General features: G+C 45.3%; 2 protein-coding genes across 6 annotated transcripts; one reads left to right on the top strand and one right to left on the bottom strand.

Moving 5' to 3' along the window:
- Nucleotides 1-721: 721 nt before the first annotated feature.
- On the bottom strand, nucleotides 722-8,877 carry LOC125978134 (dual specificity protein phosphatase 19). 2 transcript variants are annotated; one of them, XM_049735212.2, is made up of 5 exons: nucleotides 8,387-8,877; nucleotides 7,695-7,953; nucleotides 5,072-5,118; nucleotides 3,338-3,490; nucleotides 722-1,306 (listed from the first exon to the last, which is right to left on the bottom strand). In XM_049735212.2, the coding sequence occupies exons 2-5, from the start codon at nucleotides 7,909-7,911 to the stop codon at nucleotides 1,124-1,126; spliced, it is 600 nt and encodes a 199-aa protein (XP_049591169.1). In that variant the 5' UTR covers nucleotides 7,912-7,953; nucleotides 8,387-8,877; the 3' UTR covers nucleotides 722-1,123. The 2 variants fall into 2 exon arrangements, with proteins under 2 accessions (XP_049591169.1, XP_049591170.1); XM_049735213.1 differs by having other exon boundaries at nucleotides 8,262-8,389.
- A 156-nt stretch (nucleotides 8,878-9,033) lies between these two features.
- nckap1 (NCK-associated protein 1) lies at nucleotides 9,034-26,779 on the top strand. Of its 4 annotated transcripts, none has more exons than XM_049735116.2 (32): nucleotides 9,034-9,335; nucleotides 13,349-13,366; nucleotides 15,798-15,908; nucleotides 16,830-16,916; nucleotides 16,984-17,040; nucleotides 17,109-17,251; nucleotides 17,345-17,435; nucleotides 18,107-18,244; nucleotides 18,329-18,377; nucleotides 18,443-18,599; nucleotides 18,697-18,753; nucleotides 19,067-19,163; nucleotides 19,239-19,345; nucleotides 19,424-19,556; nucleotides 19,895-19,976; nucleotides 20,058-20,116; nucleotides 20,193-20,338; nucleotides 20,462-20,594; nucleotides 20,690-20,809; nucleotides 21,002-21,141; nucleotides 21,225-21,356; nucleotides 21,519-21,737; nucleotides 21,857-21,987; nucleotides 22,070-22,167; nucleotides 22,237-22,330; nucleotides 22,509-22,591; nucleotides 22,915-22,995; nucleotides 23,057-23,150; nucleotides 23,214-23,330; nucleotides 24,703-24,812; nucleotides 24,999-25,088; nucleotides 25,238-26,779. In XM_049735116.2, the coding sequence occupies exons 1-32, from the start codon at nucleotides 9,228-9,230 to the stop codon at nucleotides 25,352-25,354; spliced, it is 3,399 nt and encodes a 1,132-aa protein (XP_049591073.1). In that variant the 5' UTR covers nucleotides 9,034-9,227; the 3' UTR covers nucleotides 25,355-26,779. The 4 variants fall into 4 exon arrangements, with proteins under 4 accessions (XP_049591073.1, XP_049591072.1, XP_049591075.1 ...); XM_049735115.2 differs by having other exon boundaries at nucleotides 16,824-16,916; XM_049735118.2 differs by lacking the exon at nucleotides 13,349-13,366.
- Nucleotides 26,780-27,082: the final 303 nt, after the last annotated feature.

The raw sequence follows: 27,082 nt of genomic DNA, 5'->3' as shown, positions 1-27,082 counted from the left end.
GCCCTCATCCAGATGCTGAAATGTCAAAAAATCATCAGGGGAGGCCCGGTTGGCTTCACTGTGGTGAGTCCCAGGTGGGGCCGCTGAAGAGCAACAAAGAGGAAAGGCCAAAGTCGAACAGTCGCGCTCCACTTTGCACTTTGTGTGTGTGTGCGTTTGTGTATTCCGGACGCTCCTGCAATTGGACAAAATCTACCATGGAGACTATTTCGAACAACAAAGTCAAAATTGTGGGTGTAGAGAAAATGGAAGTGCGATACTGGTCTAATTGGTCAGGCTGGAAGAGCATTTTGTCATTAGGAGGAATTAAGCCATGGTGTGCAAACATTACGCTTCTCAACAATGACAGAAGCCGGTGCAATGCGATCACTCGGCAGGTTTTACAGGCACGTTAAATAATCTACGACCTTTATGAGACCAGCAGGAATTGCCAGCCATTTGGACCAATTTAACTCCTCCTTTTACCCCACCGCCACACACTCCCCAACAAGCGACTGCTGCCAACGCAAAATCCAAAATCTGCACTTGAAAATAAATAAAGAAATAAAAGAGGACAGATGCACTTTCAAACAAGAGCAGATACATCTTTCACATGACAACGTACAAGCATCTCTCATTGGGAGATGATTTCTGTGTTTCTGGCACACAGCAGCACACGTGGCTACACTACGCTCACTCAGATGCAACCACACTCACACAATCACACACACATAGTACACACTTTTCTTGGAAAACAAATAGAATCAAACTTTATTCTCATAGCGGTACAACTTGTTTCTTTTATAAAATATGCACAGATTTTTTTTTTTCCCGTCACAGTTTTGAAATGTTTTTCTGGCCCGTGCACGCGGTTACATTTGATGGGCATTCGGAATCTTGGGTGATTCTCGGGTGATCCTCGGAAACGTCTCACCTAATGGACCCAAGAAGTTGGAGCAGCCCCTGTCTCACCTTTGACTGGACTTTGTCTGTTGGAGGCATGTTCCTTCGGCAGACGGACATTTCTTGCCTCAACAGCGCAGTGCTCGCTCACATAGGAGCGCGCTGCTTGTCGCGCTCTATATGGAAGGAACCTTCAGATAAAGTCTGCTGTGAATCGTTGCTGTCGTAGAATCAAAATTGCTTATGGTTTGAAGTTCTGCAGCTGGTGCTGGAACCCCGGGTTGGGTCGACTAGAAGGCCTCGCCAGCTTCACCTGGCGGTAGGCCTCGTCAAACGCAAGCCCTTCACTCCGCATCAAATAGGCCGTGACGATTGCGGCGGAGCGTGACACGCCGGCGTTGCAGTGGACAAGAACCACACCATCCTGAAGGCACAGGGAGAAAAGCAGCTTTGGTCTGACCGCACCATAAAGCGCTTCAGGTTAAAAGGTGCAGACTGAATTCTTGGGGCTTTTCTTTTTTTTAATCCACACATAGGGCGCACCGCATTATAGGACGCATGCATGCCATGACTTACGGTAAACGAAAAACATCACGGGAGCAACACAGTGAGTTCGGTTGTACTTTATTCTACTATTTAACCATGTTAAATAATATAAATAAATAAAACATTATTGTTAATCGATATTCATACGCAAATCCATCCAAGTCCTCATCTTCTATATCCAAATTAAACAGTTGGGCAAGTTCGCCATTATACATGCCAAGTTCCTTCATGTCGTTGTCTCATCGTTGTCACGTTGCTCTTCTGCAATGATCCTGGCCTTTCAGGAAGCTTGACTTGTGCCTCGTAAGCATGTCTCTTTGTCTATGCCATTTTAGAGGGTCCTAATGCTGTTTTCTTTGCACAAATGATAGTATTGATTTATCAATGGCGGAGGTACGTACTCTACGTGTTAAGAACAGTCCTCTGATTGGTTTACCACCCCGATCTGCATAAAACGTAATGTTCGCTGATTGCTTCATTGGGTCTACAGAATATGCCTGTATATCACGTCTCTGTGTGGCGTAAGCCACACAAAACAACTTTACAGATTTGCACAAATGTATTCATCAATGGCGGCTGATGTACATACTCTACGTGTACTCTACTCTGTGTGGCGGAAGCCACACAAAACAACTTTACGGATTTGCACAAACGATAGTACAGTAATCCCTCGTTTATCGCAGAAAATTGGTTCCAAGACCACCCGCGATAAGGGGAAAATCCGCGAAGTAGTGTCACCCTCTCATTTTTAAATTTTTTTGTGTATCAATAAATGTATATCAAACCATATACGTAAGTGCATGTTATCATTAGAACATTAACATAGTTTCAAACATGTAAATACTATATTAATAGTATAAATGACAGACAGAAAATAATGTGTAAATAATATAAATATAAATATGATACGTGTGTGTGTTGTTTGTAACATATGTAGATGTAGCTAAAGTATACATACTGTAAATATGTTTCTAGAACTCTTATTATTATAACAACTTTTTTATAACAAGGTGCAAGTGTACATACTGTAAATGTTTTTAGAACTCTTATTATTATAACAAGGTACAATACTGTAAATATGTTTTTAGAACTATTATTATTAGAACAACTTTTTGTGTAACAAGGCACAAGTGTACGTACTGCAATTGTGTGGGCACTCCCTGCCTTCTGCTGGCGTGCGGGCAACTTTCGTGCCATAATTCCTCAATTTAGAATTTTTATTTTTAATTTTTTTTTTTTTTTGGGGGGGGGGAATCCGCGATGTACTGAAGCCGCGATAAATGAACTGCGATATACTGAGGGATTACTGTATTTATTTAACAATGGCGGCGGAGGTACGTACTCTACGTGTTACGTACAGTCCTCTGATTGTTTTTTCGCCCCATCTACGTAAAACACAATGTCCTCTGATTTGTTCATCGGGTCTACATATTACGCCTGTATATTGCAGAAGCCACACAAAACAACTTTACAGATTTTGGAATTTGGTCCACACAAAAGGCGCACCTTTGTTTTGTTGAGAAAATTAACGTCTTTAAGGTGCGCCGTATGGTGCAGAAAACACGGGACTCAACTTGCAAAGAATTCAAGCGATTCATGCACTTGCGACAGTATGTCGGGTTTTGAGGCGCCACATAGGCACAATATACTCAAGTGTATTATTCCTAAGTGAACTGCAAAAACATGGCAACTGTGCATGATCACATTGCTGACGCAGCTTCTGATTTTCATTCGTAGCCGGCCGTCTGTTGACTCCACCCGCCTCTTGTGAAACAACATGATGAATGGACAGTGTGCATTGGCTGATTGAGCGCATACTAAAGCTGGGCACTGAGAGCCAATTGCAAGTACTCCCCTGAGACACAGCTGGTGAGTGCATATGGATGAATTCTCCCCACATATGTGTTACCTGTGCCCGGGCTTGATCTATAAACGCGCCGCACTCCTTCAGGTATGAAGTGATTTCCGTGTCGGGGAGGTCCAGAATCTGGACGGTCTTGTAGAGCAGCTGATGCGGGAAGAGGTTGGCCACGCCGTAGGCCACGTTTAGCACGTGTGACACCTGCAAAGCGAGAATGAGGCACCTTGAGCAAATGAGCCTCCATTGTGAAGGAGCAAGAAAATTAAGCAGCTGTGTGTGTGTGTGTCTGGGGGGGGGGGGGCTTCGGGGACAGACGGAGTGTTTATTATGAGACAGATGGCATTGATTCAGTTTGTTGTCCATGTCTACCCTCTCACTTAATTGGACTTTACCTCGGAGGCCTCCTTCCTCTCCTCGAGTCTCTTGACATAACGCAGCTCATGTTCCTTCTTTTGCATATACTTTCTTGCCAATTTTGTACAGAGACTTGAGTACTGCTCGCCAACATTAGTGGGACTGTTTCGTGTAACTAAACGGATTTCAAAGGCCAGCCCGTGCTTGGTAGGTCAGAACGAAACCTGTTACCAATCTGCAGGCATAGCGTACTCATCAGCATCTCGGATGAGTATGATGCATTTTATTTTTGTCATATTATTAGAAAAATACCAATTGTGAACTGCTCCAGATAATGACCAAATAGAATAGAACATCAGAATACAGGCCCCTATAAAGGCACACTTCACTCTATTTGAAGTCACACTGGCAATAAAAACAGGAGTGCCAAATGAGTAAAATGATGACTGCGGTGTACTCACAGAGCACCACGAGTGTTGTGTTCAGCAAATGGAGAGCAGCGGTCCAAAGTGAATGACACTTTTGTGGCTCATTTATGGGGCGCGGCTGCAGCGGTCGACGCGTAAGAGCCGATTCGAGGAGGTCAGCAAATACACTCAAGTGCTCGTTTCTCTCGCTCTTAACGCCGCCACATCTGCTTGGGAAGAAACGTAGGCGCAATGCAAATGTGGTCCAAATCAGCAACCCCAACCACTCCGGCCGATGGCCTCTTCTACGTTTGCGCGCATTAGCATGCTAGCATGTGATTGATGGCATTAATTACTGTGCAGCGTGTCACAGGTGCACGCCGGAATTAAATTACAACAGTCAGTTAGTGTGATGAAGAACCTAACAGGGCGCGCAAACAAAACTCAAAGAGGACATCTGCATTTTTTCTGGTTTAGTAAACATTTGATGGTGATGTGGCATTCATCCTCGTTGGTGACTTTATGAAAAAACTACTACAGACCTATCTTGACTCAGCAGTTGAATTTGTGACATTTCTAAACTGCAAACTAAATTGATTGGAAATCAATTTCTTCCATTGAAATGCTCCCTTTGCTCGCATGGGTATCCTTCTAGTGCTCCGATTTTCTCCCACATTGCAAAAACACGCATGGTAGGCCAATTGAGCGCTCCAAATTGCCCATAGTTTCGAGTGTGAGTGCAGATGGTTGTTCATCTTTGTGATCACCCGTCTCATGAGCTTCGACAACCAGTAAGAAACAGCCAACTAGTGCCTTTCCAGGAAGAACAAGGCGAGGTATGAAACCGATCGTCCCCGGAGCCGTGCTGGGATCATTTACTCCCTCTACTGAGCGGAATCAACACTGCACGAGTCAACGTCTATACTCATCTCACGTCTCGGCACGTGATCGTGACACGGCAAGGACGCACCAGCCCTGTTGATTATAACACACACATTCCCACCTCCACTTCCACACTGACCTGATATCGCTGCAAAATGTCCATGTCATGGGCCACATCCTGAGAGGCTGAAAGAGAATGGGGGGGAAAAAAAAACGTGTTTGAAGCCAAACTGAGCATTTTCTGCACTTTCAAATTACCGTATTCTCCGGACTATAAGGCACACCGGACTATAAGGCGCACCATTAATGCATTAATTTTCCGAGACAGTCCTGTATAGGGGCCAACCATTCGCACCGACATTCCACGAACCATTACCATTGTGAATGAACTTGTAAGTAGTATGTAACTATATCCTTTACTATATCCTTTGCAGATAGGTTGATATTGCAAATGAGAATTTGTTGTCAATTGCACTACCAGAAAAGTTAAAGATTAAAATAATAACAAATTAACAATTTTATGAAAGTTGAATGAATTTTTTTTATTAGATGTATTAAGTTTGTTCTATTGTTGTTATTGTTGTATGAATAAGAAGGGTGATATTGGTGTTTGTGACTGCAGTAAACAGGCCAGGTTGCATCATGCCAGATTTTTAATCCAAATCAAATCATTCCCCATTTTATCTTTTTTATTTCAACTTCAGACGCAACAAATTACTTTATAGTCACAAAGTAATGATCCATAGTCTTTTTGATTCATAGTCTTCAGCGGGCCACTTATGATTGATTTTATGACACAATGCTTCGGGCCAGTTTAAATTTAGACGCGGGCCGTGTTTGGCCTGCAGGCCGGAATTTGGTCCACATATAAGGCGCACTGTCGGCTTTTGAGAAAACCTAAAAATAAGTTTTTAGGTGCGCCTTATAGTCCGGAAAATACGGTATGTCTTGTTTTTTAATAAAGGGATGGAAAATATCTATACATTTTAAATCTGATTTAGTAATCTATAAAAAGAAATTGTGTCACGCGCCGTGCCACCTGTCCTCTCCTGGTAACAATGGTCACTCCATCTCCATGGTTACTGCTCAAAGCCACGCCATCAAGTCAATCACTGCTCTTACCTATCACCGGTCCACTTACTTAAACGTCACACTCCTGTCACTCCATTGTCAGATCAACCCATGAGCTACCCGTCCGTCACTGTGCCTTGTGTTTGTTGTAGTCTGTCTGATTCCCAGTTGTCGACCCAGTTCTCTGTTGTGACCGACCAAGCTCGTCCGCCGCCCATCCTGACCACTTGCCCGTCTCACGACCAAGCCCGATCGCCGGCATCCCCGACTACTCGCCCGTCTCACGACCAAGTCCAAACGCCGCCTGTCCCGACCCGTGTCACAACGCCAACTCAGTCCGATCCAACTCCCAACTCCCCAAATAAAACAGTGTGTCGCATTTGGTCGTGCTGCTCGTCTGTCAAACTTGAGACATTGACTATCAAATGAATTGTTAGTTGGCGCCCTACTACTATCGTCAATACCATCTCGGGCCAAAGCCGACATGGACATTTTTCACCTTCTAAGGTAGTATTCGAGCCGTATCAGAGACGGGACGTTAACTGTATGCACTGGGAGACAATTTGCGTTAAGTCAAAAATGTTCAGTGCGTTGTGTTGGTGGTACATGTTAGAGATTTGCTCACTCCAACTTATTTTGCAAGAACCAAACAGGAGACAAGCAAGTTCTTTTAGACACCTGCAGGTGGAGAGTCCATTCGTCGCTATCTGAACAGCGATTATCGAATGAAGTCTGACTCAGGCCTCTTGCAGGACCATTTTTATTGAGAGAAACAGAGTGGGGGTGAGAGTGGGGGTCAGAGTAGACAAATGGCCGAAGCCCCTGGCTGATCAAAGCACAGCAGGGGGTCCTTCACGATGTTGTGTGAACAAAACAACTTTGATTGCTTCCTCTGCAGCTAGTCAATCAGTTCAAAAGATCTTAGCACTTTGTTCTACTACTTTTGTTAAGACAGGACAGGCGAGGGTAATTATTACAGGTTACATTCCAACATAATCCTACAATAAAGATAACCTGGAAAACCCTAACAGTACATGTCGGCAAAAAGAAGTGCAATAGTCAATTGATCCTCAGAGAACAATCGAAGCGATTGTCTTTTATAAAAATGGATAAGGAGAGTTGAAAATGTGTGTGGCTTTCACGGAGTAAGTGTGTCATCCTGAAATGAGTTTGCTCAGAAAAGAGAAGGAAAAAAAAAAACAGGCCCCCAGAAAATCCCAGCAGAGTAGTAAACGAGCGGTGTCGTGTCGCGGCGCATACTGCCGCTGATTGGCTGACGTCCAGGAAAGATGAATGGGACTTCAATGCCGTTAGTGCCAACGCGCCATAAAGACAATATTCCCTTTTACTGAGCCGAACAGATGCAATATTGATATTGATCCCCGCTGACGAGTCGTCTCGTCTGCGAGGTGGAGTGCCACGTGTGCGTCTACGACACCGAACGGCCATGCCGAGCTGTGAGGGAGTTGAATGTCAGGCTCAAGGACACTCCAGCAGAATGTGGATGGACAACAGCGTCAGGGCTTTTGGGTTTAGTTTCCTTTCTTTTCCGTACGCTTTAATATAAAGTCATGCAGTGATGTTGCGTAGACATAGATAAACTTGTCATGTAGGCCCTATAGCGCTCAATGCTACGATGTGCAGTAAAAGAGACTTAGCCGATGCAGGTAAGCTCCAGTTAAATTTCTTACCCAGCAGCAAGAAGGGTCGGACCACTCCAACTTGAAGGTCCAGACTTTTATCCTCCACAAATCCGCATCCGTTGGCGTCCTCAAGCTCCTCTACCTGTGTGCTGCCATCGGTGCTCCTTTCCAACAGCTTCCTCCCCGTCACTGTGGTTACGCGGCTGCACTGTTTCCTCAGGCGGCTTTTGGAGAAGCCCTGGATCTCCCCAGACAATGAATGCATTGCACGAGGGTCAAGCAGAGCTCGAGACACACAATGGACGAACTGAACAAATTTAAAAAGAAAGCAATTTTTTTTTTTTACTGTCATTAATTGTATCTATGAACACATTGCAAGGTAAGCAAACGATGTTACGATGTAAATATTGAACATGTGCGATTTGTTGCAATTCCAAGTATGTACTTACAATTTACACTACAAATTACACTTTATTTCTTGATTGAAATCCGCAGGTTTATTTCCCCTTTACCAAACATTTAGTAAGTTCTAGGGATGGGCAAAATACAAGATACTACTAGGCATGGACCAAATCATAGCTTTGCAGTGAGTTAAAAGATTATTCGTGTACTCACCTTGTTGAAAATATAGAAGACTATTAATGACACGACATGCAACTAAAACAATCGAGGTCCCTAGACTTTGTGTAATGTTAAATCAGCTGATGTTTATTCTAAATAGAGAAAAGTGGAATACTTACAGGCGACGTTAGAAACGGTCAACATTTACGGCCAGAGAAGCCGGAAGTACGTAGCGCATGATGCGTTCACATTTGGAGAAAAGTAGGAATGCTGATGATCGTACATAGAGTTAGCGTCAGCCCTAAAGACTGGGTAAAGTTACTTTATTTTATGGGCCATCTGTGACTCACAAATTATCCGGGTCCTTAAGTAGCAAGCAGTTCACACAACCGCCACCATGTATGACTGCTGGTGAGTTGTGTTTTTTCTTCCCAGAAATGCCGTTGCTTTTACAACAAATGTTACTTGACGCATACATTGCAAAAAAAAAAAAAACACCTTTAGTCTCGTCCGTAGAATATTCACCTAAAAGTATTTTTATCATCAAGATGCTTATTTGCAAAACTAATACGGTAGCTTTCACCTTCTACCATTTTTGCATAGTCTCTCCATACGTTTAGTTATCAACACTAAAACGCGTAGAATTCAATAATGCCGAAATATAGACGAGCAGAAGTGGGGAAACATTGGCAGTCTCCCTGTGCAAGTCGTGACGCGAATTCGAGGTGCGCTGACCGTGAACGCCTCATGATGCGGAAACGAGGACGCCTCCTCTCATCCCATCTCATCCCAGTGACCGAGGAAAAAAAAAAAAAAAAAAAACACGGCGAGCGGCTGGAGCGACGGTGGGTGGAGTACAGGAAGCTGCTGCTGTCCTCGGCTATTTGATCATGGCCCAAATCTAATTCCTACACAAACGCCACCAATAGACTAGCCGAGAGTGTGGACATTTGTGATTTTGTATACGTGTTTTTTTCCCTCCATTTCTCGACTGATTTGTGGAGATCGAGGAGCTCCAAGATGTCTCGGGGAGTAATCCAGCCCAGCCAGCAGAAGCTGGCCGAAAAACTCACCATCCTCAACGACAGAGGCATCGGGATGCTGACCCGTGTTTACAATATCAAAAAGGTTCGCACGCTCACATATTAAATGCGGACACTAAGCACACGGGCAAGCTTGAATGTAGACGAACATGTGTACCCAAAAGCCGGTGTCGCACGTATTGACGCACGTCAGTGTATGAATGGTTTATTAGCTCGCATTGTATGGAAAGTCTCGACATGTTTAGCAACTTTTCGTCTTTTTCCATATAATAAGCGTTGTGGATTCGCTCATAACGGAGAATTGGCCCCAATTTGCTATGATGGAGGCTGACGATGGGCACGGTTACGGCTAACAGCGTTAGCTTGCGGTAATGTTGGTCCCTTGCGCCCAAAAGGGAATTCACGGCGGATTTGAGGCGTTTATTCATCATGGGTGTTCAAATATACATTGTGTAATCAGTCAGCTAAAGAGCGACGACGGAGATTATTGAATAGCCATGCCCGGTCTTCTAACTAAAAACGTCGGGGCCTAGTGCCGAGCTAGCGTCGCTTCGCTTGTTATTGGGATAATGGCGGAGGGTGTCGGCTAAGCTAGGCTAGGCTAAACTAACGAGCCGGGATCCGCCTAACTCACGACGGCGAGAAGCCTGAAGGGAGAGCTCAAGCGCGGCCGCAGCCCGTCAGACTGCCTGCTGTCAATTCAGCTTAACAGCGTTGAGCGCTCACATTAATGTAGCAATTAAACATACTTTTTGTTGTTGTAACAAAATTACAAAATGACCCTTTGAGGCAAGTGTAAATTCACACAAATCCACCTTAATAACAAACACATAAACATATTTTACACTTTTTTATAATAAACTATTTCATTACCGTCTGTCGTGATTTTATGCAAACTCCAATGAGATCCAATGCAAGAGTTGTATCTAAAAATCAAAGTTTTCTCAAGCTTCAATTTGGTTGATTTGTTTCTTACACTATACAAATGCAAAATTTAAAAACAGCTCTTAAATAGCAACGTGACAAGATTCACCTAAAATGCTGGGTTTGGTTGGAATGGCCACATAAAGAATAGAATAGAAATTTTTATTTGCCAAGTTTGAGCATGCCAAACAAGAAATTTGACTCTGGTAGATCTTGGCCTCTGTACAACATTTAGCATACCAAGATATTTGAGAATCAAACAATGACTTCTGGAGAAATTTTTGTCCGTGATGGGGAGGCTTTTGGGGAGCATTTTTATGCAATATCGCCTGTAGAAATTCTGGCCTTGATAAAACAGAATGACTGATGATTTCTCTTCACATATCTCCACGACCATTTCTAGGCATTTTTTCCTTGGGGAATTCCTCCTCCAATTATCTGACAAGTTTTGGTGAAAACATTTCATAAATGAAACTTTCTTTGTGAAAAGAGCAGTAAAATAGGTCCTGTACGTCAGCAATAGTCAGGGTACTACAGTATTTTATTCACTCACCACAATGTTACTCCAAAATCAGAAAGACATCTACTTTTAGTACTTTTTACAACTTTTTGGACAGTAAACTTGCTTTCACGTCTTAAATCACATTGAGACTCCCGAAATGAAAAGTGCTTTTGTACGGAGTAAGGAAGCGGAAAGCATTTTGTTGCTGTTGTGGTTATGGAGGTGTTTGAAGTGCTGATTCTTTTTTTTGGTGTTTTGGAGAATTTCACAAAGATGTCACGTTGCTACTACAATGGTGTTTTTGAGAATTTCACAAAGATGTCACGTTGCTACTACAATCAGTGGAATAAACATAAGATAGCAGTCATTATTGTCCTTATGAAAGCTCGTACGACTCTTGTATCTGAGTTTAAATATAAATGTTTGGTGAGTAGAGATATTTGCATGGCTTGGTCTTGTGATAGGGTGCATGTGTGATTCTCTACCTAATCTTTAAAGTAAGCAAAGTGCTCTTTGTTGAGTATTTGTTGGAAGGCAGGCCATGTTATGTCATCATAGTTGTACTGTTGTGCCCTCCTCCCCTGTGTTTTAAAAAATATATAATCCGGATGTGGTCGTATTCCTCATGACTTGTTAGTTGGCGTTAGGTCTTGAAGGCTACTTTGTGCAGACAAGAGAAGTCCAACCAGTGACGGCTTGTATTGTTTATGACCGAAAGGGAGAGTGGAGTTAGCCAATCATCCAAAGTTGTACAAAAGAGGAGCCAATGTAATTATTAAGTTGCTAGAAGTACCAACAGGGATTGTGTGCCAGTGAACCATTGCCACCACAGTTTGGTCGATCACATCTACGCCCACTTTGTGTGTCAAACTGACCCATCTGAACGCCCACACTGATCTTTCTTTTAACACCATTCACACTCCGCACAACAAGGAACGGTCACATTAATGAGAACAGAGAACCTTGCTTAGTGTGTGTCCACACAATGAGCTACATTGCTTCTGACTTGATTTTGTTGAAAGCCGTCCTGTTTGTCCCCTCCTAGCATGGCCATTTTATTTTATTTTTATTATCAGCATGTTCACCCTCAACTGCTTGAGCTTTTCCTTTATAATGTCTTAAAGTTTTTCGAACCATCAGTCTATTTCAAGAAAATTGGACAGCAGAGCACTGGATTAATTATTACAAGTGTCCTTATTGGTAAATAAAATCACAAGTTACAAAATTGGTTGTTTGATTCTGTCTGTGAAAGGCATTCATAAACATAACGGTGAATTAATGGCCGTCGTGGTAGGGTGATTAGAGTTCAATTTGATGTTTTCCAGACGTTTTACATTTCAATTGCTGTTGTTGTTTTTGTTGTGATGGATTGTGTTGTGCAACGGAGCCCCCTACGCCACTACCACCCCAGTGTTGTGTGCTTTGTTACTTTCCAACTGTTCTGGGATCAACTAAATGTACTTCCATGAATGTTCCGGAATATGGAGCCTGCCCACCCTCTGGCAGATCTGATGGCCTCAGGGGGAGTTGGGGGCTTACTGGCAACAATCACACACAAGTTATCCTCTAAATGTAAGGCAGAACTAAAGTTGAAATTGGAAGTCTCTACAAAATAGCATCTCCAATTATTCATCTTTCTTCTCAACTAATGCTATTGAAGACTCTGCCTCAAAACTTTGCCGAGATCATGTTCCTACTTGTTGCAGTCCTACAATCTGCTCTGTCAAAATAGGTTGGCATAATGCTGTAAGTCAGAAGAAAAAGTCCATAAAAGACAGAGAGTGAATGTCCAACCATTTCACCTTTTATTACACTTAAGAAGCAAGATAAAGTGCACTTACCACAGCAGCACATCTACATGTCCAACGCAAGGTAACTTTGGCTAATTTCACGTAGCCTACCTGTACGAGGTAGAATGTTTCATCATGCTCCCTTTTGGCCACAACTCAGGACGCAGTAAACAGCGAGCCAACTTGACACTCTCATTTGCTGTCACCCACATCATTCTCTGGGCCCGAGACTTTCTTGTTAAAGCCAGACACACTCAAAGTCACAGATGCAACAGTAGAATGTGTGGGTGACGACCCTGAGTGGACAAAAATAATCATCGCACCTTACATGCGCATGGTATTGTATTTGCTAAAGCAGAACTTGTTTTGTAAAAATACTAAATAGCTGCAGCCCTTGAAGAGAGTTTGTGAAGAAGGCTGCCGCTGCAATTGTTGATGCAGCTCCAAAGCTATAGGAGGACATTAGCAGCGGCCGAGTGGCCGTCGCCACGGAGGAATAATTGCAGTCTGCCAGTTACTAGGCAACAGTCTTCCCCCAAAAATGTGGGGGGAAAAGCACACGGGCCTAACTTTGTGTTTGCGTGGAGTATTGGCCATATTAGTCGGCCACCGTGGTGGGCACTCAAAATGGACGTGTTAGTTCCCCGCCGAGTTTGAAGGTAGGGATGCTACTCAGTGTGTCAGCGGCGAGTCAGCGTGCGTTAGGCCAGTGTTATGCGGCGACAGCATGCTCGTGTGGCCTTTTTAATGTGCTGTGGATAACAATGTAGCAACACGTGTGTAACACAATGCATGCGTGTGTGCGTGCGTATGTGCGTGTGGGTGGTTTTGATTTCTTCTCTTCTTCTCTCTGTTCCAATGCTTCCCCCTTCTCCTATGCAGCAAGGACAAGTTTGGAAGGTTTGCAAAGTTTATCACCTTCCACCGATGAACCTCCCTCTTAATCCACCTCACCCACCCTTTGACTCCTTCCTGGTCCCACCCTTCTCTCCTTCCTCCCCTACTGGCCACTCATCTGTTGGTCCTCTGCGCTTCTTCATGTTTCAATTAACCAATGTGGGCTACTTCACAAGCACTCTAAGAACCAAATTCGCTTACGTTACATGTGATGGATAAAAAAATGACAAGTCAGTCAACCCGTGTGTAATGCAGATTGATGATGAGTCCATTTTTAGATTCTGTGTGTTACATTTTCTCTTCTTGATTAATACCAAACAGTGTTGCTGGATTATGTAAATAGTTTACAAAGGCCATGAATGTAATCATACACAATATGAACAGGAGCTATTGTTCTCACTGTGCAATTACACTTTGATGATTTCACTACATCGTTAAAGTAATTGTTGCATTCAGCCAGCAAGCTAACACGTTTTGAGTGCCCATAAAAGCAGCTTTTTGCCAATTAGCTTGTTTCTAATGTTCATATGATGAAATAAAACAGCTCAAATAATTCCATGTGACAATAATGCTCCACTGCAAAGCACAACTACTGTAATTCAGATACCATAACTGCACGTCAACGGTCTCCAACGCAAGGTATCGATGGATCGGTGTTAGCTAATTTCATGCAGCCTACCACCCGTGGAACCTATCCCTCTAGTTGTCAACATCAGACACACAGAAACCATAACAAAAATGCTCGTAATTAACATACTTTTACGGCCACTTCTGACGTATGGGAACTCATCGTTGCGCGGACTGGCTAAAGGTTAGCTGGTTAGCATTCAGCCATCAACCTGAGCTCACAAATCTACTTTTGTTGCCTGACACACATCGCTCACCAGGCCGGTTGAAGCCATACATACTCAAAGTCACAGATAGTGCAGTCAAGCACGAGCTTGGGGATCCCAAATGGACAAGAATACAACACTTCCTTAAAATGTCACCAAAAAATCAAACCAATTCTAACGCGGTTTACGGAACAGCTGAAAAGCCGATGATAGCTGAGATGCGCTCGCAATTCGACCCTTTCCAGAAAGCCGGCGGTAGCTGCTGGAGAAGGCAAGATGTCGTTCTGTTCCGGTGTCCTGGCAGCCACTTCCACACTCCTCCCCCACCACGCCCAGTCATCGCCACGCCGTCCTTCCATTGACTGCGCTGTTCCCTCCCTCCCTCCTACCTTTCCTCCATCCATCCACCCATCCATCCATCATCCCTTCATTCATTCAGCCAGGCAGCTTTCTGCTCTGTGGCGCTTCATGTCAGCAAAATCCTGCAGTCGTAGTTGAGTCCACTTGATGTGAAATCAACTACAAACTTGTTAGCTGCAGACATGAAGATGTTCCTCGGTTGAGCGATTGGAGCCCTTGCATGTTCTAACACCCGACTGCACAACCATGACGCTGAGCCTCGGCAAATGCGGAACGTCCACGCCGCCGACTCTAAATGCATGTGAGAAGCTCCCGTGCCGCGACATTGCATCCAAACCATGTACGTGTTGTCAAATTGGACTTCAACCAAATCAGCTGTCGGAGCATTGCGAAATCATTGGAACAGAGAAAGGAGAGCAGTTTACTCGGCGCCCTCACTTTGATATGACATTGGCACGGCGTTTTGGTGGTTGTATATCAGCGACGCAGTCTGGCCTTGAGAATAATTTCGCTTGTGCTGTGGTCAAGTAGACTTGAAGTGTCCCATCTTAACAGCTCGTTTCTTGTTGGGTTGGCTTGCGCTTACGTTTTGCAACGGTGAATCAGTGTTTGGTGCTTGGATCTTGAATACGGAAAAAACTTCAGGATTTACTGTGGGTGTTAAGTTTTGTATCGTTATGCCGCTTGAAGTAATGTATTATTTTGGCATTAATGTGGCACAATCTAGCTACTATGGTAACCACTATGACTCTCATTACTACTACTCAGTCAAGGAAGTTTTCAGTGGATGGCACATGCATGAACTGCAGCTTCCTCACCATTCACAACTACGCCACCATGATGCATGAGCTCCGTCGCTTCCCGCCACTCAGACGTCTTCTCGCTGACTACCATCACACCCAGCGCCACCCGTTGGTGTGGAGGCTAATCAGCTAAGGAAGTTAACTTTAATCATGAAAATCCACATTTAGTTCATTTTGACATAAAATTTTTCCCATTGAACTGTGGTGACTTTCTTCTTCAATAACGAAGCTCTTTTCAAGTTGTAGCTGCAGTGGTGGGAAAGTGGTGCCGTAAATTTGAAACATGAAAAGCACAGATGGACTTTTCACTTTTGCAAAGTGGGTACTCAACCACTGATGGCCACTTTTTGAGGAAGCCGGCTACTAGCATGGTCTTTTTTTTTCTCCAAGCATTATTTTTTGCTTCTACACTCGCCAACTCGTGTGTCTTCTCTGTAGGCATGCGGAGACCCCAAGGCCAAGCCCTCCTACCTGGTGGACAAGAACCTGGAGTCTGCCGTCAAGTTCATTGTCAGGAAGTTTCCTGCGGTGGAGACGCGCAACAACAACGTGAGTGGGCCTGCAGCTTGATTGGATATGGATCCTGAAATGGGCATTATGTCAAACTGTTATTATCTCCAAAGTCGTCAGTCCAGATCTTTGGAGAAGATCGCCACTTTACTTTGTGTTTTTTAGAAGACGTTTTATGGTTGTTGTTTTTTGTGTGTGAAGGAGTAGTAAAACCCGTGTTGGGATGGAAATGCGACATTTACTCTGAAGTGCACGAGTAAAACAAAAACTGTGTGTGTGTGTGTGTGTGTGTGTGTGTGTGTGTGTGTGTGTGTGTGTGTGTGTGTGTGTGTGTGTGTGTGTGTGTGTGTGTGTGTGTGTGTGTGTGTGTGTGTGTGTGTGTGTGTGCGTGCGTGCGTGTGCGCGCGTGTGTGCGCGTGTGTGTGCGTGTGTATGTTTCTGCGTGTGCGTGGAGTCATGACGCCAAATGTTTCATTAGCTTGCGGCATGTTTTTGGCTAACAGCTTGATTTAATATCATAAATGTGCACAAATGGTCTCTTATGTTCTTTTCTGTTTGTGTGTGTATTTGTTTTGCATGCTAATCCTGGCTTATTCCGGACTTGTGCTTTTTGGTAAGTTTGTGTATTTCATTTGAGTTTTGTAACACTGCAGTGGTTTCTTTGCACACGTTCTGAGGCTATTTTTTGTCTGTTTGTTTTGCTCGGCTGGCCACATTCTATATTTTTTATGTTCCGTAGTCTAGTGCGTCTACCAGCCGCGTTACAGTGCGCGTACCGGCAGGCTAATTGACCTGACTTACTGTTGATGTCCCTTTCAAAGTGTGCATTTTAAGAGCTCCTTACATTTACCAGGTTTGCTTACTAGAAAATGAGCCCCGCCCCCAACTAAAATGAGTTGTGGTCTGCATTCTAGTTTGGCATTGTAATGTCAAGACTCTTTTGTGATGTCACAGCAACAGTTGGCGCAGCTGCAGAAGGAGAAGTCGGAGATCCTGAAGAACTTGGCTCTCTACTACTTCACCTTTGTGGATGTCATGGAATTTAAGGTTAGAAGTGCTACCGGTGACATTTTGAGAATAAGGTGTTTCACCAACGTTTTGTGTGCATCAATAGGACCATGTGTGTGAGCTGCTCAACACCATTGATGCCTGCCAAGTCTTCTTTGACATTGTAAGCCCGCTCGTCATGAGAGTTTGTTGTTTGTGGCGCGTGACGGGACCGTTATGTTTGCTGTCAAGACGGTGAACTTCGACCTGACCAAGAACTACCTAGACCTGGCGGTGACATACACAACACTCATGATCATACTGTCACGCATCGAGGAGAGGAAAGCTATCATCGGCCTGTACAACTACGCTCACGAGATGACGCACGGCGCCAGGTGAGCAAAACACACTCAGACTTTACGCCCATCGAGTCAGGTGACTTCTGACGTGTATGCCTGTGTCTCTGCGTTTGTGTTTGTGTGTCGCAGTGACCGCGAGTACCCCAGGCTGGGCCAGATGATTGTGGATTATGAGAACCCTCTGAAGAAGCTGATGGAAGAATTTGTCCCCCACGGGAAGGTAGTCCATCGACGCTCATTGCACGTTAGCATGTTTGCAGTCGGAGTAGAGCTATGGGCCTGAAAAAAAAAGAAATATAACATAGTGAGCCCTTCTGTACCTGTTAAAGATAAACAGCTAAGAGATAATCAAAGGTGTTTTTGGACCCAATCAGTCAATCGAGATCAATCAATGCCACACTACAGTCAAGAAGCGCCAGATTGAGTACAAGTGCAGGGACTTGCTTTGGAGAACTAACCCATATCAAATGCCAATAATGTCATTGTGATCAATGTTTTTTTTTCCCCCCCCCATCAAATATTTTTCAAAAAAAGACACAACACTTTGCTTTTCCGGTCAAATAATACTTGTTAAAACACATTACAAAACAAGATCCAGAATGCAAAGGGAATTCTTCAAACCATAAGTGCATCGCGTGTCGGCTAACGCAGATGCTAGCAATTCATTCGCTAGCATTGTACGGAAATCAAAATACGGCAACTTGTATTGACGATGTGCGCCTGAATGCAGGTCGCTCAGTATTTACAGCACGCCGCCGCTCGCGGAAGGCGGACGCACGAGACGGCAAGCTGCACCACAAACGGGCAAAAAAAACAAACAACATATACACAAAGAAAATGCATACATCTGCACACATACGACTGCTAATGAGTATGTGCCTCTTTGCACAGTCTCTGTCCGACGCTCTGACCAGCCTTCAGATGGTCTACCCCAGAAGGAATCTTTCTGCCGACCAGTGGAGGAACGCCCAGCTGCTCTCGCTCATCTCGGCTCCGTCCACCATGCTCAACCCCGCACAGTCAGATACCGTGAGTGGCGACTCGCCGTCACCTTCCTCGCTAACAAGTTCATGACCAGATCAACTCAAAGTCTTTGTCTCTGGCTCTCTGCAGATGCCCTGCGAATACTTGTCCCTGGACGCGATGGAGAAGTGGATAGTTTGTGAGTGGCGAAGCGAGGTGTCTGTGTTTCCGACGGAGCTTTCTGATTGACTTTCTTGTTTTCAGTCGGTTTCATTCTGTGTCACGCGGTGCTGAACAGCGACGCGGGAGCGTTGTCACTGTGGAAGCTGGCACTGCAGAGTTCCACCTGTCTTTGCCTCTTCAGGGACGAAGTCTTCCACATCCACAAGGCCGCCGAGGACCTTTTTGTCAACATCCGAGGGTACAAATGAGTTTGAAAAGAAAATCTCAAATACAGTCCTTTTTTCCAGCATCCATTGAACGAAGCGCGTCCACCCGCCCCAATTTGTGTTTTCCAGGTACAACAAGCGCATCAATGACATCAGAGAATGCAAGGAACAGGCCCTGTCTCACGCGTACGTACGAGCGAGCGAGCGTGCTCCATCCCCGGCTGCCGTCGCGTCGTCGACTTGCCAAACTGATTTCTTGTTTTCCTTTTATGCGCTTGCGACCCGCTCATCTCCCTCGGGGATTCCGACTCAGACGTCTCGCCTTCCTTTTTTCCCCCCTCTTTGGCTTGCCCACATTTCATCCTCTGTACTTAATCCACTTTGATGGTTGTTCTGGTTCTTGCCGCCGTGGCTGTCACTTCCTCACTTTGGTGTCTGGTGAGGATTGTCCTCAAAGTGTCAACGCTGACTTCCTCCTTCTGTCTGCCCAACTCCACAGAGGCTCCATGCACCGAGAGCGCCGCAAGTTCCTTCGGTCCGCCCTCAAGGAGCTGGCCACCGTTTTGGCGGACCAGCCGGGCCTGCTGGGTCCAAAGGTGGCACCGTGAAACAATTTTCAACACGCACGCGCTTTGAAGAGTTGCTGACCGACATCTACGCTTTCCATTTAGGCCTTATTTGTCTTCATGGCATTGTCGTTCGCCCGAGACGAGATCATCTGGTTGCTCCGGCACGCCGACAACATCCAGAAGAAAAGCACGGACGATTTCATCGACAAGTATGCACGCGCTCTAAAGGTCTGGCCCGGGCACGCGCGTCCGCTCTGACCTGATGAATTTTGCACGTTGTGCGCCAGACACATTGCGGAGCTCATCTTCTACATGGAGGAGCTGCGAGCCCACGTGAGGAAGTACGGCCCCGTCATGCAGCGTTACTACGTGCAGTACTTGTCCGGCTTTGACGCCGTTGTACTCAACGAGCTGGTGCAGGTGATTTTTACAAAAGTGCCGCCATCATGGCACATTTGCGTTCAAACTGTTCAAAAGGTGGCCTTCCAGTTTTTCAATCCATGGCTACATTTTGGCCGTATTTCACTTTTGAAAAGTCAAGACAGATTTCAGACACTTAATTTCATTGAGTTATTATTTGAAAGTATTTTTAATTGATTCTTTTTATTTTGCTAAATTTAAGCATAATGTAATTTTGTTAATGTTGTGTAATTCTTTCAATTTGTATTTGTGTTCGACTCTCTTTTGGCCGTTGACGCAACGGCTGAACTGAATCGGTCACTGCGGTTGTAACCAGACTCGTGTGTTTTGTCCGCCAGAACCTGTCCGTGTGTCCGGAGGATGAGTCCATTATCATGTCGTCTTTCGTCAACACGATGACCTCACTCAGCGTCAAACAAGGTAAGTTCCGCGGAAGCGCCCATGGTGGAACGTGCCACCTTTTGCCGAGAACTGACGGACGCTGTCAATTGCGCTTTGCAGTTGAGGACGGCGAGGTGTTTGACTTCAGAGGCATGAGGCTCGACTGGTTTCGACTGCAGGTTTGAAAGTGCTCCTTTCTCTCATTGTCTGAATACAGTCCTGGCTGCTTTTGTGAACCATGTTTGCTCTGCGCAGGCTTACACCAGTGTGTCCAAGGCCAGTCTCGGTATTGCCGACCACAAAGAGCTGGGCAAAATGATGAACACTATCATCTTCCACACTAAAATGGTGGACTCGCTGGTCGAGATGCTGGTGGAGACCTCTGACCTCTCCATATTCTGGTAAGCTCGAACAGCCAACCGATGACTACTGTTACACTATGAGACATGACGCCACCCCCCCCCCCCTTTTTTTTTTTCCTCTTCCGTCCATGATTTTAAAACGGTGCGTGCGGCGGCGTGCAGTTTCTACAGCCGTGCGTTTGAGAAGATGTTCCAGCAGTGCTTGGAGCTTCCATCGCAGAGCCGCCACTCCATTTGCTTCCCTCTGCTTTGCACACACTTCATGTCTTGCACTCACGAGCTTTGTCCCGAGGAGGTGAGCGAGCGCAGGCACGCACACACGATCACAATATGCTGAGTGTGGCGTTTTGCATCTGTCCCCGTCATGCTATCTGCTCCCTCTCCCTGCAGCGGCACCACATAGGGGACCGCAGCCTGTCGCTGTGCAACATGTTTCTAGATGAGATGGCCAAACAAGCGCGAAACCTCATCACAGATATCTGCACTGAACAGTGCACCCTCAGCGACCAGGTAGGAAGGCCATCGTTCATTTTCACCGACCTACAGAATCATTCCGCTTCAGTTCCGTCACGTGATGGATGGTTGGGCTTCTTTTGTCATTAAGTTGACATGCAATGCCATATCAAATCGCCGCGCTCGACCCGGCGATCGTGTTCCATCTGTTGGAGCGACCCTCTGTTAGTTCTTCCCCTTTGCCCGCAGCTGCTTCCCAAACACTGCGCAAAGACCATCAGCCAGGCCGTTAACAAAAAGAGCAAAAAGGCCACGGGAAAAAAGGGCGAGCCGGAACGAGAGAAACCCGGAGTGGAGAGCATGAGGAAGACCCGACTACTGGTCACCAAGTAAACCCCCAACCAGCCGCCCGCAATGGCGCCAGAGGCTTTCATGCTTCCTAACCTGCATTGTGCTCTTCTTCCTTCTCCAGTCTGGACAAATTGCACACGGCGCTCTCGGAACTCTGCTTCTCCATCAACTATGTTCCCAACTTGGCGGTGTGGGAGCACACCTTCACGCCGAGAGAGTACCTCACCTCCCATCTGGAGATCCGCTTTACCAAGTAAGGATGTACCACAGGCGGGGGAGGCGCTACAAACATGAATTAGTTAGACATGAATTACCCAAATTGGGATTTGCTTGAGATGAAGTGGGACTTCTTTGAAACCCGACGGCAAAGAAGAAAGTCCCAGCGCCACATGTCACCTGAATCAACTGTTTGCAGGTCCATCGTGGGCATGACCATGTACAACCAGGCCACTCAGGAGATCGCCAAGCCCAGTGAGCTGCTGACCAGTGTGCGGGCCTACATGACGGTGCTGCAGTCCATCGAGAACTACGTCACCATCGACATCACGCGGGTCTTCAACAACGTCCTGCTGCAGCAGACGCAGCACCTGGACAGCCACGGCGAGCCCACCATCACCAGCCTGTACACCAACTGGTGTGGCTCTCGCCGTTGCCCCACGATGGCGGCGGCGCCTGCTCTTGACACAACATAAATTTATGGTGTTGTCACGGCAACCGACTGACCTTAATGCCAGTGTTTAAACTGTGACGTAGGTACCTGGAGACATTGCTCCGGCAGGTCAGCAACGGACACATCGCGTACTTTCCCGCCATGAAGGCCTTTGTCAATCTGCCCACAGAGAACGAGCTGACCTTCAATGCTGAGGAATACTCTGACATCTCAGGTACTCTCGCCCACGCGTCCTCTCCACTAAAAGGTAAAAAAATAAAAACACAATCAGCGACTGTCCTTGTGCTCCCTGCCAGAGATGCGCTCCCTGTCTGAGCTGCTGGGGCCATATGGCATGAAGTTCCTCAGCGAGAGCCTCATGTGGCACATCTCCTCGCAGGTGGCCGAGCTCAAGGTAGGAGCACCGCGCGGCCTCACCATCCCGAGCATTGCGTGAGCCATCAACGTGTGTTTGTGCGTGCAGAAATTGGTGATGGAGAATATAGATGTGTTGACCCAGATGAGGACCAGCTTTGACAAACCCGATCACATGGCGGCGCTCTTCAAGAAGCTTACTTGTAGGCATCGCTTTCTTCATTCTTCCCAATCAAGGAGGCATTTAACAGTTTGGGGCAATTTTTTAACTCAAATTTGATTTTAAGCGATCACAATCCAGCTCTGTTTATAGATAAAGCAGATGACAATGGCATTTTCAAAATGTTTGCTTGTCATTGTGCCATATGACTTTTTTTGTAGCCGTGGACAGCGTCCTAAAGAGGATGACTATCATCGGAGTCATCTTGTCATTCCGCTCCTTGGCCCAGGAAGCACTGAGAGATGTAAGAAAGACAAAAATCTGCACACACTCACTGGCACATTAACTTTGTCATGCTAGCTGACATTCTGCAGCAGCAATGAAACGCTGAACATGACTTGGTTTCTGAACAAAAAACAGAGCACATCGGCTTCTTGTGGGACACAAACAGTGACCTTGACGCGGCTTTTTTTTCCTTCATCATTCACTCGATCTTTCCTTGCAACACACCAATTCTCATACCTGCTACCAGCCACAGAAATTGTTATAATGTTTATCTACATCCAAGCTTTTATGGTGATGATGGTTAAGTGCTGCTCAAGTGCCTCTAATAGTTCTCCTCCACAGGTGTTATCATGCCACATTCCCTTCTTGGTCAGCTCGGTGGAGGATTTCAAGGACCACATTCCCAGAGAGACAGACATGAAGGTATACCCGCCACCAAGAGCTTGGTTCGACTTTGTGCCGCAACATTTTTGTCCCTATTCAGGTGGCCATGAATGTCTATGAGCTATCTTCCGCCGCGGGTTTGCCCTGCGAGATCGACCCGGCCCTGGTGGTGGCGCTGTCTTCGCAAAAGAGTGGTAAGAGGCACGCACTTTGACAGAGCCATGCGGGCTCTCCCTAAACCATTTCCACTATTGTAGACAACATCAGCCCAGAGGAGGAGTACAAGATTGCGTGTCTGCTGATGGTGTTTGTGGCCGTTTCTCTGCCTACGCTGGCCAGCAATGTGATGTCACAGTACAGCCCCGCCATTGAAGGTACACACGATGACTGGCCAATCAGGCCACTACCATAATCACAATTTACTTTTTAACATCACTCGATCCCAAATACGATTACGATTTTTGCCTGTCTTCAAGTATCTACAGTTAAAAAAAATGGATGTTCATTAAATTAGATGAAAATATCAAACGTGTAGGATACAAGTATCAGTCGTGGGACACAAAATGATGTGTTGTTGCCAATTTGTGTGGCGTCAGGCTACAGAAGTGAACTCGACTTTTCCCGATTTGATAAAAAAAATAGCACTCAAGTGAAGGTGGCTTTTGAGCGGAAGAAAATATTCAAGGACGTCCCTGTCGTGTGTTGTCCCAAAAAGAAGAGCGAGATATCGCCGTGTTGCGACTGCAGCAGAAGCCGCATCGGCAAATGTCATTTACTGCTCCAGTGGCACGAGGCCTGCGAAGCGGTCGCCGCGATTGCTTCATTACGCCGCTTACCTCCACGCTGAGGTCACAACACTCGCTGGCGCTAATTAAAGGTGATTATTGCAAAAAGGCTGCACTGGATAAAGTTGATTCTTCAGCACGAGAGCCTCTTGATAGACTCATTGAAAGGCAGCGGCACTAACAACCTTGAAATGAAAGGCGCCATTGTTAATAAGGGCCGTTGGAAGAGGATAATGACTGGTAATGGGCTCTATTGTTAGTGTGCGGGTGTCGCGTGTCGGAAACGCCTCTCCATATCACACACGATCATTGTGTATTGAAATCTCCCTTTAGCTTGGGCGCAAATCCTTGAATGACCTCCAGCTTTTCCTGTCTAAAAGGACTCAGGTTTATTTTCAATAAATCAGTCAACTGACAGATCACATGGTTGAAAAAATAATACATACAGGGTTTCTGTATTATTTTATCATTATTTTAAAAATGCTGGATTAAAAACAACCCATTTAGGGTTAAAAATTTAACCAACCCAGGATGTTGCGTCAATTTGACCCAACTTTATGGGACAAAACACCACAACTTTTTGGGTTGGACAAAACTAGCTTGTTTCTTTGCAAAACAAGTTCCTGTGTCGATCCAATTTGTAACCAGGCAGTTTTAAGAGTGTAAGGATAAGTGGCTTGGAAAATAAATAATTACATTTTAACTCAACGCGTTTGGGGGACGTTGAACAAATAGCCATTTGGCACGACACTAAATAATGTTTTATTCCCTTTGTGGACCGACCATATTTTCCTCATCTTGCCACGAGAGAGAGAGAAAGAGCGAGAGAGAGAGAGAGCGAGAGCGAGAGAGAGAGAGAGAGAGAGAGAGAGAGAGAGAGAGAGAGAGAGAGAGAGAGAGAGAGAGAGAGAGAGAGAGAAAAGCTAGGCTGTCCTAAGCGTGTCTTTGCTGTCCCCTGCAGGCCACTGTAACAACATCCACTGCCTGGCTAAAGCCATCAACCAGATCGCCGCCGCACTCTTCACCATCCACAAAGGAAGCATTGAGGACCGCCTCAAAGAGTTCCTGGCTGTAAGAAGCTTCACCATACTACACATTATTGTTTTTGTCACGCCATACGGCGGACGAAGCCAGTGGTTGTGCGTTTGCGGCTCACATCAATCTGCTGTGTGTGTGTGTGTGTGTTTTTTTTTTATTGTTTGTTTGTTTGTTTGTTTGTTTGTTTGCTTGTTTGCTTCCTTGCTTGCTTGCTTGCAGCTGGCCTCGTCCAGCCTTCTGAAGATTGGCCAGGAGACGGACAAGATGACGACGCGTAACAGAGAGTCGGTTTACCTGCTGCTGGACATGGTGAGATTTATTCCGTGTTCAATGAGGTCGCGCAATGAAATGCCCTTTGATAGATGCACTTGAACATTTTGGATCAAATCAAATAGCAGTAGAAAAGTGATCAACCACAAATTACTCACTTTTTGTTTTGCTAATGTGCGTTGTGTCAGATTGTGCAGGAGTCCCCCTTCCTGACCATGGACTTGCTGGAATCCTGCTTCCCTTATGTGCTCCTGCGTAACGCCTACCACGCTGTCTACAAGCAGAGCATCAGCGCCAATGCATAAACACGCACACACGCATCCAGCCAGCCACTCTGGCCGTCTGCTTCCTCAGTAGACGCAAATGTCAGACACCTCCATACACGACACTGTTCTTGCGCCTCTCTGCCGCCTGCAAATCCACGTATGCTACCGGTAGGGACCTCACCTTGAAATACACACACACACACACACACACACACACCATAGCACTAAACCTCTGTCTAATGTCAAAGTAGTGATATGGCGCATCTATACGAAGTTGTAAAGTTTCCTGTGTGTGTGAGTAGGGGGGGGGGCAATTCCTTGCAGATTTTCACTAGTGGCAGCAAGCAGTGAAGGTTTAGAACTGTTTGGAAATGCCACAAGATACCGCCAAATCACTCCTTTTACAACAGTGCTTTGACTTCTCCTTTTGTCCAAGAATTAAGAATTGCTTATAGAGCTGCTACAACAGCCACATAACACTATTTTTGTCTAAAAAGCGGCACCTCAACCGTCTTGAACAAAGTTCCTTAGCACCCAAATGCCACAAAATGGCGGCAAATCGTTAATTTTGTTTTAATGAAGTTCCTCATCCCACTTGATGGCAGCAGGAAAAATAGCTAAGTTCTTCTAAAGTTCCCACCAAAAATGTGCAAATACACCTATTTGCCAAACACCAAATGTTCGCGGGTTCACTGTACTGGACTGTACTGCTAGCACATAAACACACACACATAAGATGTAAATAAGTACATAATGATGGCTGACCAACAACATGTGACACATACACACGAGCTGGATTAGTTGGGAATCAGTCTACATTTGTTGTCTTTTTAATCCTTTTTTTGTTTTAAATATTATGTCATGCTGATGCGATGGGGACCATAAGCGTGGCAACACAAACCAAACCCAAGTGTTTGTTTGTTATACGAGGACAAAAAATATAAATAAATAGTATATATAAATTTACAGTATATATATTGCGTTGACACTAAACTAATTGACGGCTTGTATGTGGTGGTGATGGATTTGGATGGTTTCCTTCCTTGATGTTTTTAATTTTTGCTCGAGGAGGGCGGCCAACGTTTGCTTGCTGTTTGTGGACATATTTCATTTATTACACGGACAGCCCGGTCATTATGCCGCCTTGTGACATTTCATAGCAAAAACACGCACGCGTACACTTGTAACATGGTGATTTTGTTCTTTTCTAGTTAGTGGTAACATGAACTCTTTGTGGGTTGTTATTTTTTTAAAGAAAGGTTTTTGATGTGAACTCAACTGGTCTGTTTTTACGTTTTCTTACTTTTTCAATTTGCCAATCATTCTAACAACACTACATACGATGTTTGCGTGCAAGAGGGATAGGGAGGGAAGGGGGATCGGGATCATGCGTTCTGTAACATAGTGGAGTTTAAAAAAAGAGACTGCTCTCAATCACGGTTAATAAAGTACAAGTGGACATGTCTTCATTTGTCTGCATGGACTCTGAGCACTTTGGTTCTTTGCTTTGCGGTCGTCTCCCGGGCAACAAATACACTTGAAGGTCATTTCAAAATGTCAATTTAGCTCACTTCACTGCAGTACACGAGGAGCGTCAGTAGTTGCCGTGGACTCTTTCTTGAGCGTTTACCTCTACTTGACAGGAAATCAAAAGTCAACCTCATGTGCTCATCAACAGTAGGATATGATCATTGCTCGAAATATAACATGGAAAATAAAAAATGACCCAACTTCCTCAAAATGGAGAAGTCTCAACACCTATCTGAA

Source organism: Syngnathus scovelli, chromosome 12, assembly GCF_024217435.2.
Source record: "Syngnathus scovelli strain Florida chromosome 12, RoL_Ssco_1.2, whole genome shotgun sequence".
Lineage (NCBI taxonomy): Eukaryota > Metazoa > Chordata > Actinopteri > Syngnathiformes > Syngnathidae > Syngnathus > Syngnathus scovelli.
This window is presented reverse-complemented; position numbering and strand designations above follow the sequence as displayed.

What these genes read in the sequence shown, in the direction of transcription:
- LOC125978134 (XM_049735212.2), bottom strand. Translation starts at nt 7,911, where the DNA reads ATGCATTCATTGTCTGGGGAGATCCAGGGCTTCTCCAAAAGCCGCCTG. An exon ending in CCGACCCTTCTTGCTGCTGG is followed by an intron (nt 5,119 to 7,694) that starts GTAAGAAATTTA and finishes ATTCTCTTTCAG; the next exon opens with CCTCTCAGGATGTGGCCCAT. An exon ending in ACATTTTGCAGCGATATCAG is followed by an intron (nt 3,491 to 5,071) that starts GTCAGTGTGGAA and finishes CTCGCTTTGCAG; the next exon opens with GTGTCACACGTGCTAAACGT.
- nckap1 (XM_049735115.2), top strand. Translation starts at nt 9,228, where the DNA reads ATGTCTCGGGGAGTAATCCAGCCCAGCCAGCAGAAGCTGGCCGAAAAA. An exon ending in GCTCTTCAAGAAGCTTACTT is followed by an intron (nt 22,331 to 22,508) that starts GTAGGCATCGCT and finishes CTTTTTTTGTAG; the next exon opens with CCGTGGACAGCGTCCTAAAG. An exon ending in GTACAGCCCCGCCATTGAAG is followed by an intron (nt 23,331 to 24,702) that starts GTACACACGATG and finishes TGTCCCCTGCAG; the next exon opens with GCCACTGTAACAACATCCAC.